General features: G+C 46.1%; 1 protein-coding gene across 3 annotated transcripts in view; it reads left to right on the top strand.

Annotated features, from left to right (window-relative positions):
* LOC115125628 (zinc finger RNA-binding protein-like) overlaps positions 1 to 11,959 on the top strand; it is a 48,670-nt gene extending 36,711 nt beyond the window's left edge. For all 3 annotated transcript variants that reach the window (XM_065026920.1, XM_065026919.1, XM_065026918.1), the window contains exons 13-21: positions 768 to 942; positions 1,250 to 1,476; positions 2,148 to 2,298; positions 3,265 to 3,424; positions 7,280 to 7,371; positions 8,320 to 8,415; positions 8,638 to 8,749; positions 9,646 to 9,743; positions 10,305 to 11,959. In XM_065026920.1, coding sequence (XP_064882992.1) covers positions 768 to 942; positions 1,250 to 1,476; positions 2,148 to 2,298; positions 3,265 to 3,424; positions 7,280 to 7,371; positions 8,320 to 8,415; positions 8,638 to 8,749; positions 9,646 to 9,743; positions 10,305 to 10,487 — 1,294 coding nt within the window. In that variant the 3' untranslated portion in view covers positions 10,488 to 11,959. The remainder of the gene's footprint in view (positions 1 to 767; positions 943 to 1,249; positions 1,477 to 2,147; positions 2,299 to 3,264; positions 3,425 to 7,279; positions 7,372 to 8,319; positions 8,416 to 8,637; positions 8,750 to 9,645; positions 9,744 to 10,304) is intronic.
* The last annotated feature ends 1,327 nt before the right edge of the window (positions 11,960 to 13,286 follow it).

Below are 13,286 nucleotides of genomic sequence, written 5' to 3'. Positions count from 1 at the left end.
ACACTAAAGCCTGGGTGGGTGGGGGCACGACACTAAAGCCTGGGTGGGGGGGGCACGTCACTAAAGCCTGGGTGGGGGGGGGCACGTCACTAAAGCCTGGGTGGGGGGGGCACGTCACTAAAGCCTGGGTGGGTGGGCCTGGGTGGGGGGGACTAAAGCCTGGGTGGGGGGGGCACGACACTAAAGCCTGGGGGGCACGTCACTAAAGCCTGGGGGACACTAAAGCCTGGGGGGCACGTCACTAAAGCCTGGGGGCACGTCACTAAAGCCTGGGGGCACGTCACTAAAGCCTGGGGGCACGTCACTAAAGCCTGGGGGACACGTCACTAAAGCCTGGGGGGGTCACTAAAGCCTGGGGGGGACACGTCACTAAAGCCTGGGGGGGACGTCACTAAAGCCTGGGGGACACGTCACTAAAGCCTGGGGGGACACGTCACTAAAGCCTGGGGGGGGACACGTCACTAAAGCCTGGGGGGGGACACGTCACTAAAGCCTGGGGGGGGACACGTTTTATTTATTTTTTTCTGTCTGTTTGTGCGAAGTCTAAAGTTCAGCTATCGAAGTGTACACCCCCTTCAGGGGTACTAGTCAACAGTACTACTCCTAGCAGTACAAGGCCCCCGGCCTAGTGTACGGAGGCCCCGGCCTAGTGTACGGAGGCCCCGGCCTAGCTAACCCTCTTATGTTAACTGAGTGAACACTAAAGGGGAAAGGTGGAGAAACTGACTCTTTCTCTCTCTCGTGTGTGTGTGTGTGTGTCGCTCTAGACGTTATGAGGAGGACATGTACTGGCGTTGTATGGAGGAGCAGCACCACTGGGACGAGAGACGTGGGGGGCCCAGGATGCCAGGGGACGGACCATACCTCCAGGGGCCTCCTGGCCCACCTGGACTACTGGGGGTTCGGCCTGGCATGCCCATCTCTCAGCCACAAGGACCTGTGGTAGCATATCTACCAGTCCACACACATACACAGATCCACACACGTAGATCCACACACAATCCACCATGCCCATCTCTCGGCCACAGGTACCTGTGGTAGGAAACAACCCCATGTATACACACACACACACACACTAGATGTAATTGCTGCATGATCTAGTGAAAATGCACTGGGGACTGTAAAAGAGGCATCAATCCAGTCCAAGGCATTGCTGTGGCATTTTAATTGGCCCAAACCCCGTGATGTTTTTATTTTTTACTATACCGACTATTTGAGCCGTTTTTTTTGTTTTGTGTTCTCTTGACAGCCTCCCCGTCGCCCGGACTCGTCAGACGATCGCTACGTGATGACGAAGCACACGGCCATCTACCCTTCTGAGGAGGAGCTGCAGGCCGTCCAGAAGATCGTCTCCATCACAGAGAGAGCCCTCAAACTGGTCTCGGACATCACAGATCAGGAGAAGACTAAGGAGAAGACTAAGGAGACGACTGGGGAGGAGAAAGAGAAGGAGGTCCCAAAGACTGCCCAAGACAGGTGAGGAGGAGGAGGTTCACCCATTTTGAATGTTTTTGATTGTTTTTGTCCATCTGAGCCACGTTCTATTGATTCCCTGTGTCATTTCTTTTTTTTCCCCGTGTGATATATGAGCTGTTGCCTTTGGCTCAACCTTGTCCTACACTGTTCAGACAAGCCCAGCAAGACCCTGCGTCACTGCATAGCGGAACGTCTACGTCAAGCATAGAACTCTGTCGGCTGCTCTGTTTCAGTCTGTTTTCTAACGTTAGATACCTGATGAACACCTCCCTCCTGTAGAGCTCTGAAGGGGGTGTTGGCTAAAGGACTGCTGCTCTGTTTGTCTGTTTTCTAACGTTAGATACCTGATGAACACCTCCCTCCTGTAGCGCTCTGAAGGGGGTGATGCGGGTGGGGGTGTTGGCTAAAGGACTGCTGCTCTGTTTCAGTCTGTTTTCTAACATTAGATACCTAATGAACACCTCCCTCCTGTAGCGCTCTGAAGGGGGTGATGCGGGTGGGGGTGTTGGCTAAAGGACTGCTGCTCTGTTTCAGTCTGTTTTCTAACGTTAGATACCTAATGAACACCTCCCTCCTGTAGCGCTCTGAAGGGGGTGTTGGCTAAAGGACTGCTGCTCTGTTTCAGTCTGTTTTCTAACGTTAGATACCTGATGAACACCTCCCTCCTGTAGAGCTCTGAAGGGGGTGATGCGGGTGGGGGTGTTGGCTAAAGGACTGCTGCTCCGCGGAGACAAGAACGTCAACCTGGTCCTGCTCTGTTCAGAGAAGCCCACCAAGACCCTGCTGAGCTGCATAGTGGAACACCTGCCCAAACAACTGGTGGTACGCACACACACTCCGCTCTGCACAGCATCTCACACACACACGCACACACATGCACACAGTCCGCTCTGCACAGCGTCTCTCACACACACACACACACAGTCCACCCTGCACAGCGTCTCTCACACACACACACACACACTCCGCTCTGCACAGCGTCTCTCACACTCCGCTCTGCACAGCGTCTCTCACACACACACACACACAGTCCACCCTGCACAGCGTCTCTCACACACACACACACACACTCCGCTCTGCACAGCATCTCTCACACACACACACACACAGTCCGCTCTGCACAGCATCTCTCACACACACGCACACACACGCACACAGTCCGCTCTGCACAGCATCTCTCTCACACACACACACACACACAGTCCGCTCTGCACAGCATCTCTCACACACACGCACACAGTCCGCTCTGCACAGCATCTCTCACACACACACACACGCACACAGTCCGCTCTGCACAGCATCTCTCACACACACGCACACACACACACACACCGCTCTGCACAGCATCTCTCACACACACGCACACACACGCACACAGTCCGCTCTGCACAGCATCTCTCTCACACACACACACACACACAGTCCGCTCTGCACAGCATCTCTCACACACACGCACACAGTCCGCTCTGCACAGCATCTCTCACACACACGCACACAGTCCGCTCTGCACAGCATCTCTCACACACACGCACACACGCACACAGTCCGCTCTGCACAGCATCTCTCACACACACGCACACACACACACACTCCGCTCTGCACAGCATCTCTCACACACACACACACACTCCGCTCTGCACAGCATCTCTCACGCACACGCACACACATGCACACAGTCCGCTCTGCACAGCGTCTCTCACACACACATGCACACAGTCCACTCTGCATAGCGTCACACACACTTCCTTCCTGTGTGCCAGCTGTTGATTTGATTTGGTTGATTGACAGCTGGTGTCCCCAGAGAAGTACGAGGTGAAGGGTTCCATCGAGGACTGTTCCATCATCCTGACGGCAGAAGCCGACCCCAAAATGACAGTCACAGTCACCCTGACCTCCCCAAGCATCCGAGAGGAGGAGACCCCTGCCACACCCCCGCCACGGGATGGAGGTTGGAAAGACATCGCCCTCCTTCTCTCAGCCCTTCTCTCCTCCTTCCTCCTCTCAGCCCTTCTCTCCTCCTTCCTCCTCTCAGCCCTTCTCTCCTCCTTCCTCCTCTCAGCCCTTCTCTCCTCCTTCCTCCTCTCAGCCCTTCTCTCCTCCTTCCTTCTCTCCTCCTTCCTCCTCTCAGCCCTTCCCTCCCTCCTTCCTCCTCTCAGCCCTTCTCTCCTCCCTCCTCCTCTCAGCCCTTTTCTCCTCCCTCCTTCTCTCAGCCCTTCCCTCCCTCCTTCTCTCAGCCCTTCCCTCCCTCCTTCTCTCAGCCCTTCCCCTTCCTCCTTCTCTCAGCCCTTCTCTCCTTCCTCCTTCTCTCAGCCCTTCCCTCCCTCCTTCTCTCAGCCCTTCTCTCCTTCCTCCTTCTCTCAGCCCTTCTCTCCTTCCTCCTTCTCTCAGCCCTTCTCTCCTTCCTCCTTCTCTCAGCCCTTCTCTCCTTCCTCCTTCTCTCAGCCCTTCTCTCCTTCCTCCTTCTCTCAGCCCTTCTCTCCCTCCCTCCTTCTCTCCTTCCTCCTTCTCTCAGCCCTTCTCTCTCCTTCTCTCAGCCCTTCTCTCCTTCCTCCTTCTCTCAGCCCTTCTCTCCTTCCTCCTTCTCTCAGCCCTTCTCTCCTTCCTCCTTCTCTCAGCCCTTCTCTCCTTCGCCCTTCTCTCCTCCTTCCTTCTCTCAGCCCTTCTCTCCTCCTTCCTTCTCTCAGCCCTTCTCTCCTCCTTCCTTCTCTCAGCCCTTCTCTCCTTCCTCCTTCTCTCCTCCTTCCTCCTTCTCTCAGCCCTTCTCTCCTTCCTCCTCCTCTCAGCCCTTGCTCCTTCTCCTTCTCTCTGCCACCTAGCTATGGGTGCGTTAGTTTAGTTTGTCCAGGAGCGCTGGATGTGGGGAGTTAACATGTTTTGGGCTATTTCAATAGTCCTAATGTGAAATCTCTGCTCACCTGGGGCCACTGGGCAAGCACAAATAAATGTACCCTGTAAGATAAATTCCTGTATGTTGATTGATCCTGAAGAGACCTACCCTGGTGGCACTTTAAATGTGACTTTCTAGTTTGCCCTGGCCACTAAGTGGATTTAATCTATTGGGCATCCAAGCCTCTCGCTCCAGATATTTTTTAAATATTTTTAAATATTTTTTGTGTCTTTTAGAAACGCTAGTTGTTTTAAACTTCAACCAAGGAGGTGCTGGAGCATGTCATGACAGGAGAAGCTGGTTGGTTCATTCTCAAAAACAGAACTCAGTGCTTAGCGTGTTGTATAAACCTTGGGGTAGACATTCTAATTTAGCTTATTTTTTTATTTTAGTTTAGTTTTTTACTCACAATACGGAAACTAATACAAGGAACTACCATTTGGTCAAGAATTCAGATTGTCGCAACACTTTTTTTTTTTTGAGTTCGAGAAGCCATCTTTTTAATAAAAAAATAATACAAATCTGTGACGTAAAGGGAAATCTGCATCAAAGACTCGTCATTGGAGGGATCAAAACCCTTCCCTCTAGTCATGGTTAAGCTCAGCACTCCTTGTGAAGTTCAGATCCTGTTGTAATAGTGCCAGCAGAGTAGATCTTAAGATCTCCAACTCGGCTTCGGTGCCCTCTTGAAAAGCTGTCCCCTTTACAAACAAAAGCATGATCAGTGTTTGACAACGCAGTCTATTTTTTTTTTTTTTTTCTTCACAGGTAAGATACATTTTTTTTTGTTTCGGGGTTGTTGGTTTTGTTTTTTTCAGCATCGCTACGTTAAAACCAACTTTCCTACCGGGTCAATCGTTATTTAGCTCAGAACTACACACATCAGAGTAACGTTATTTTTTTTCCTCTACAGAGGATACCATTTGGACAGGGAAGTGGTGGGCTCACTGAAATGAACTCAAATCGTTCATAGATTGATGTCACCGGGGAGATTTTCAGCAAAAAATAAATAAAAAAAGTTTATTTTATTTTAGTGGGATTTGGGATTTGCCCAAATGACTAGTGTAGAAAGAAAAGGTTTACAGAACAGACCGTTTTCTAAACACAACAGGAAACAGGAAGTAGGATCACACGTCCCCCACAGGAAACAAAGCATACTTTTTTTTTTTTGTCTGGCAGTGAGGTAGTTGTGAAGTACTTCCTGAGTGAACTGGTCTGGCAGTGAGGTAGTTGTGAAGTACTTCCTGAGTGAACTGGTCTGGCAGTGAGGTAGTTGTGAAGTACTTCCTGAGTGAACTGGTGTCCCCCTTCATACCAAAGCCTAGTGTTCAGAACGATCGCACTCCATTTCCTTATTGTAGCTAATCCTTCTGTCAGACTTAAAGCAGCTGTTCGATCATATTATTTTTCCATTTGTTGACAACAGAGGGTTGAAGTAGTGAGTGTTGCCAGGCTGAAATGGACCTCTTTTGTTTGTTTTTGGGTCTACGTCCGTCTCAACAATGGGACACTCGTGTTTCTAGCTCACACCTATATGTTTTGTGGTGCCAAATGTTCCACCCTTTCCAGAAGTGTACACTTGTGCACTCTGTCAATGGATTTGAAAAGCATGGGATTGGTGTTCTGTCCCCGAGACTATTTCCCTGATTGTCCACCAGTGGCAAATCCAGTGTCCAGAAATTGAGCAAGTGCACACTTCACGAGAAAAGTTGCACAAAATGGGGACGTGGCCCACCTCCGGTAGGCCAGGGATGAAGGCTTTTGGCAGAGGACTCTGTGGTTGGACCCGAGTTAGTAGGAGTAGTATCAGTAGTATCTGCCAACCTATCAGCCAGGTATGACTCACCCCAGCCATGCATGCAGTGATGTCCATTCTAACCATTCTTTTTGCTGCTGGGGGAGCATGTTGTGTTTGCTTTCCAATACGCTGCTCTCACCATAATTTCCATCTTTCTAACTGGTCCAGCCCCAAAGCCCTCTGAAATGTATGAGAGGTTTCCAACCCCAGCCAACCAGCTCCTGCGGAAGGATTTTTGACCAAGGTCCCCTCCCCCCAAACAGCTAAACACTCTGCCACACCTACCATTGCCACACCACTTGCTGTTAGTAGCAACTCCGTTCACACGCCAAGCAACAAGTCATTACTGTTCACAGATGGACTTCAGATTCTGTCTCTCCTTTGTTTGTTCTACTTATATATCTTTTATTTATATTTACTTATATATTTATTTATACCATGACCCATTGGAATCCACCTACACTGTCAACTCGGTAGAGGATTGTAAGACTGAAATTGACTAATGATTGGCGTAACGTTGCTTACATTAACGAGTAAACTTCTCCGTTTTCCCCGCAAAGATTTTAAACTTCTCTGTCGGGTGTTGCATGTCAACACGTTACCACAATATATTACAGTTGAGTTTTTTTGGGGGGCTATATGATCACTGTTGGGACAACTAGGTCAGCCTTCACACAAGACCTAAGCAAGAGTTGTTTGATAATTCTCTGGCTGTTGTAGCTCTGTGGTTGAACTCATCCTGCTTCTATTTTGGTCAGCATTTTACGCCAGTCTCATAATTGGCAATCCCCCTAACCTAACATATAACCAAACACCTCACACCAATGTGAATCTAATGTTACATTCATGACACTACATCTCCAATCCCGAGGTGAGTTCAGGTTGCTGGTCGTTCATTTGGTTCATTTGGCAGAAAATAAATCAAAGAGTAGTTAAATTCCTAGCTCCTTCCTGAAACCCTGAGACTTGGTATGTGTGGCAATGTGTTTGTATCTTTAAGCCCAATGAGTCTTGCTTTACCTGGTCAAACACCCGTTCCTCCTCCTCCTCCCTCTTCCTCACCACAACCACCAATTCAACCGACCACCATTTTGACAATTGGACTCATCCGTTTTTAGATGTAACCTTGGTGAAAGACCCAGAGGACGTCTTGGACAGGCTAAAATGCCTTGCCGCTCTGGCGGCTCTGCGGCACGCTAAGTGGTTCCAGGTTCGGACACATCCATCTTACTTTCTTATTGTAGCCTTATGAGATGCATTTATTTTTTAATATACCTTTTGGTTTGTAATTTTATTTTTTTGAAGGAATTATTTAATAATGAATTTTAAGCATCAACAAAACTGATTTTCCATTTGTAAATACAAAATATTCAAGAATGCCACCCTTGTAATGATAATGGGGTTTTTTGACCAGATTTGACTATTTAATCTTTATGATATTTATTCAGTTGAACTTTAGAATTGTTTAATTTTCTGGTCCCCCCCAAAAAATTGGAATTAAATGGCATATTCCTTAGTTTTTCCCCTTGGCTCTATAACAGACTGTTTTCTTAGTGTTGGCACATGATTCCATAAGGCTGCAGAGATCTCTTTGTCATCTGATAAGAGCTTCCATGTTGAGCATTTTGTAGCTTTTATTTTCTGTTAGTAGAACGATGGGGATTGAGAGAAGGTGACATCTGATTTAGTTTACCGTGTCGCTGCTATGTCCGAAAAGCAAAACGCACAGGCAAAGTAAAGCAGATTCCCTCCACTCTCTGTCCCCTGTACCTTCTTTAGTACCGGACTGTCTGTGAAACACCTGGAACGACCCGAGAAGTCAAAGTTTATAAGATGACAAGGAAACTAAACCTACATTTTTCTTGTTTCATCTTGCAAACTGTGAACTCTCTCTCTCTTTTCACTAACGTTACGAAGAGGTGAAATACTCCTGGAAATGGCAGCTGATTTCCCAACCAATTACGGCCATTTTTTTAACAATGCATTCAATCAATCAACCAATCACAAGCTTCCATTGTGCACAGTAGTATTTGGACCTCTGACAGACCTGTTGTAATGTGTGGTGTATATATATATATATATATTGTGTACTATGATCCCTTGTTGTCTGCTCCAGTCTCTTACTGTCACTAAACTAAACGTGTCGTTGCACCGCAAGGCTAGGGCCAACGGACTCCAGTCCTGCGTGATTGTTATTCGAATCCTGCGTGACCTCTGTCAGAGGGTCCCCACGTGGTCCTCCTTCCCCAGCTGGGTGAGTTCGTTGTCAGGCTGATATTTCTCTCATCTTCAACGTTTATAAAGTGACTGCGGTCTTAATGTTTTTTTTGAAGCAGAGGGAGTATAAATGACTTCTCTTGCGTCCCTAGTCTTTCCCAGACTGGAATTAAAAGCCAGAAGGACCTTTTTGAAATGTTCTCCTGCTTTTTACTGACCTGTACATTCTCCTGTCCTGTGATTGGTGTCTTTTCTCCAGGCCATGGAGCTGCTGGTAGAGAAGACCATTAGCAGTGCCTCTGGCCCCCTGAGCCCAGGCGACGCACTGAGACGAGTCTTTGAATGTATTTCTTCCGGAATCCTGCTCCCCGGTAACCATGACAATGTCGTTTTTTTTTTTTTTTTTTTTTGACTGATTGTGATAGACTAATTTTGACCAGGGTCTAACATGTACTTTCTGGTCCACTAGTCACTGTGGCAGGTAGATTTTTAAAACATTTACTAGCCAAATTTAGTTTCTGCTATAATTGCAATAAAATGTGCTTTGTAATGTTTCTAAATCAAGAAATGTATTTGTAAGAATTAGTTGTATAAAGGCTACATTTCATAATCGTTTTTTGTGATTTCAACAAAAATATCAAGACAAAAATGTTCAGCTGTCCCTTTAAGGGGCGGGAGGTTGCCGTGGTAACGTAGCCATTTGAGTCACCTGTCACCTGTGGGGATCTGACTGGGGCTTCTCTTCGCGATCAGTTGACGCAGCAGACTCAAACTAACATTGATAAACAAGCAAGTTTGCGAACAAAACAAATGTAAATAGCCAAGAAATATGAGGACAGTCTCATTTTTGTAGACTTTAGTGTAAATTAGACTTAGGCCGGTGCGCAGCACCTCTACTATTTCACACTGGGCAGGAGGAGTTGCTGCGCGAGGCTGGATATAGGATTCGTATTTCTTTGTGCAATTAGCAGCTATGAAACAGAACCGCAGAAACTCTTTGAAAACGGCTACTTTAGCATTCTAACCTTAATGTGCTCACACTTGACTAATATGCTCTAGTGTAATGCACTGTAGAGCCCTTCAAATGGACCACCTGCCAACGTGGTGTTATAGATATTCTTACCTGTCAGTACCAGTGTTTATCTTTATTTTATACCTGGATTTTGACCATCATGGCCGACGATTTTTGACGATCCTGATAGACACCCCCCCCCTACAGTGTTGTGGGGTTAGCAGAATGCTGATAGGTGTCGGTCTGTCCTCCTAGGTGGTCCGGGATTGGTCGACCCGTGTGAGAAGAACCCCACTGACACCCTGACAACCATGGAGGAGCAGCACAGAGAGGACATCACCTCAAGTGCCCAGGTACTTGTACTGATATAGAATAAATCCTATATAATGTACACGTTATAATAGCCTCCAGAAAGGATCGTTTGAGCTACACCGTCAATAGAAGGTACTGGCCAGCCAACATGCATTGTAATGGTTTTTCCTTAAAGGTTTTGAGACTTGTTGGAAAGCAGTATAAACTCATCGTCTGTAAATAAAATGGTCGTACTTGATACCGCTGCCAAATCATTTTATATAAACTATAAAGACCCAGTAACCGATGACCATGAATATAGTCTTCATTTAACCTTTATTTAACTAGGAAAGTCAGTTAAAAACAAATTCTTATTTACTTACTTATATTTACTTATTTATTTACAATGACGGCCTACCAAAAGGCCTCCTGCGGGGACGAGGGCCTGGGATTAAAAATAAAATGGTGTCTGATTTGTAATCCTGTGGTACTGATCCTCCAGAGGCACATATTGATTGGTCTCTATATACACGATAACGGCGCAACAACAGATCCTTGAGGTACACCATAAATATAATGTACTGTGTGTAGTTATTAGGCTGACTCTCTGTGTCTCTGTCCAGTTTGCTCTGCGGCTGCTAGCCTTCCGTCAGATCCACAAGGTACTGGGCATGGACCCACTGCCCCAGATGAACCCTCGCTTCAACGTCCACAACAACCGCAAGCGTCGCCGCGACATCGACGGAGCGGACGGCTTTGAGGGCGAAGGGAAGAAGGACAAGAAGGATTTCGACAGTAGTTACTAGGACCTGTCCCTCCCAGTCACCCCTTATTCATTTAACGTAGTCTGTGGCCACGTTCCAGACAGACTACATTGCAGTCGCCTGCCAGATCTCACAACACCTGGATAGGTGTTTTAAAAATGTGAGTTAACCGCATCGTATGATATGATATGCAATGTTCTGATGCCAGTTTGCGCAGTCGCACGCCGCCGTTGGTTGATTCCCGTAGAAAGACTGCAATGTAGTCAGCCTGAAACGCTTGCCTATATGTACCTTTTTTTTAATTCTGTTGTCTCTGATATTAACAAAGGGGTTTGTTTAGAATTTAAAGACTACATCGGATAGGGCCTGGTCCCGTCAGCCATATAGACTAGCGACGCGTTCATTAGGGCACACGTTTTTAAATGTTTTGCAACGGGGAAAAAAAAGAGTTCTAATTCGGACCATTTTCAAACAAATGTGAGTCTGTTTTCTTCCGTTTGTTGCCTAATAAATAAGACCCTGTTTGGTTCTACCGCTCACTGTATAGGCTTACTGCAGCACCCAGTTTGTCCACGATGTTTCTGTTTTGGCTAGCGATTGATACGACCTGTGGTTGGGACCTAAACTTCTCCTTCCAAGCTGATACTACTTGTACCCTCTCTGCTGCTCCATGACAACGGGGCCTCCTCAGCATCTACTCCTTTTTTGACCCCCCCCCTCTTATTTTCGGGACCGACTTCCCAGGTTGAAGTTATGAAAAAGACTCATCTAATTGTTAATAAATCCGGAGGATCATGATTCATGTTACTACCTAACATGTATGTTATTTCTAGTTGCATACAGTCAGTGTTGGTTGTTAGTGAGAGAGTTTAATACCTCGTTGTGAAGCCCATAATTTAATCAGTCGCCAGTAATGTTTTATTTTCCTAATTTAAAGCTGTAATTTTGAATATGGTTTCTTTTTTTTAAATGGCATTAATGCATAAAGTGGTGTAAAATCTATCGTCTTGTCCTCAATAAGGCCAGACTGCAATGTGTTCTAATGTTTAACACAGGCCCCCCGTTATACTACATTATCTGAAGAAAAGACTGATTTCTTATTCGTTGTTTAGTAATTATTCTCTTAACATATGAAAATATACCTTTAATAATCTCGCAATGGATCCAAAAAAAAATATGTTTGGTTTGTTGAAGAGTGCGGCATGGCTGTGTTTTCAGATTTTTGTTATTTTATGGCTTTTAATAACAAGTTTTGGTTTATACAGATTAATTACAATGGGAAATGTAATGGCTTGCCCCTAATCTTGGTTTAATGTTGTATACATATAGTTTAATTTGAATAATCTATAGAAAATGGAAAGAAAAAAAAACAGTTGAGTAAAAAAAAGAAAGTATAACGTTGATGTTGTATTTTGAAGTTTAACTGTAGAGCCACTCTTTGATGCCTGACTGTCAGCCTCTCTGTCTCAGTACCTGCTTCACCATGCGCAGAATAAAGACATTTCCTCAATGAAGGACTCGTGGTGAAGTTTGTTTTTTTTGCTCTCTGTTCAACAGTCCACCTCACAGCAGGTCTCATTTTAGTACAAATCAAATGTATTTATATAGCCCTTCGTACATCAGCTGATATAAGTGCTGTACAGAAACCGGAGGACTAGGACTAGAGAGTAAAGGTAAGCTGATATAAGTGCTGTACAGAAACCGGAGGACTAGGACTAGAGAGTAAAGGTAAGCTGATATAAGTGCTGTACAGAAACCGGAGGACTAGGACTAGAGAGTAAAGGTAAGCTGATATAAGTGCTGTACAGAAACCGGAGGACTAGGACTAGAGAGTAAAGGTAAGCTGATATAAGTGCTGTACAGAAACCGGAGGACTAGGACTAGAGAGTAAAGGTAAGCTGATATAAGTGCTGTACAGAAACCGGAGGACTAGGACTAGAGAGTAAAGGTAAGCTGATATAAGTGCTGTACAGAAACCGGAGGACTAGGACTAGAGAGTAAAGGTAAGCTGATATAAGTACTGTACAGAAGAGACGATTACCTAAATAGTTTCTGCTCGATTTTATTTCATCAGGTTAAAGTCTTTCTCTAGTAAACTGTTCTAGTGGGGCTTCCTTTTTGACTGATTGGTCAGATCCTGCAGGCCTTAGTTTTGTTGCACCTGGTCTACTGTTCAGTCGCGTGGTCAGGTGCCACAAAAAGGGACTTAAGAAAATTGCAGTTGTCTCAGAACAGGGCAGCACCACTGGCCCTTGGATGTACACAGAGAGATAATATTGATAATATGCATGTCAATCTCTCCTGGCTCAAAGTGGAGGAGAGATTGACTTCATCACTACTTTTATGAGAGGTATTGACATGTTGAATGCACCAAGCTGTCTGTTTGAACTACTGGCACACAGCTCTGACACCCAAGCATACCCCACAAGACATGCCACCAGAGGTCTCTTCACAGTCCCCAACAGACTATGGGAGGCGCACAGTACTACATAGAGCCATGACTACATAGAACACCTATTCCACATCGGGTAACTGATGCACCTTATGGGACGGAAGCAACACAAAGGCACAGACACATGCATGAATACACACACTATAACATGGATTTAGAACTGTAGATTGGTGGTGGTGGAGTAGGGGCCTGAGGGCACACGGTGTGTTGTAAAATCTGTGAATGTTTTTAAAATTGCATAAATGGCCTTAATTTTAATGGACCCCAGGGAGAGAGCGCTAATGGGGAACCATAAATACAAACACAGACTGGTTGTTTAACAACAACCTACAGATGGGTTGGTTGTTTAGCAACAACCTACAGATGGGTTGGTTGTTTAGCAACAACCT

The sequence above is a fragment of the Oncorhynchus nerka genome, linkage group LG13 (assembly GCF_034236695.1).
Source record: "Oncorhynchus nerka isolate Pitt River linkage group LG13, Oner_Uvic_2.0, whole genome shotgun sequence".
NCBI lineage: Eukaryota > Metazoa > Chordata > Actinopteri > Salmoniformes > Salmonidae > Oncorhynchus > Oncorhynchus nerka.
This window is presented reverse-complemented; position numbering and strand designations above follow the sequence as displayed.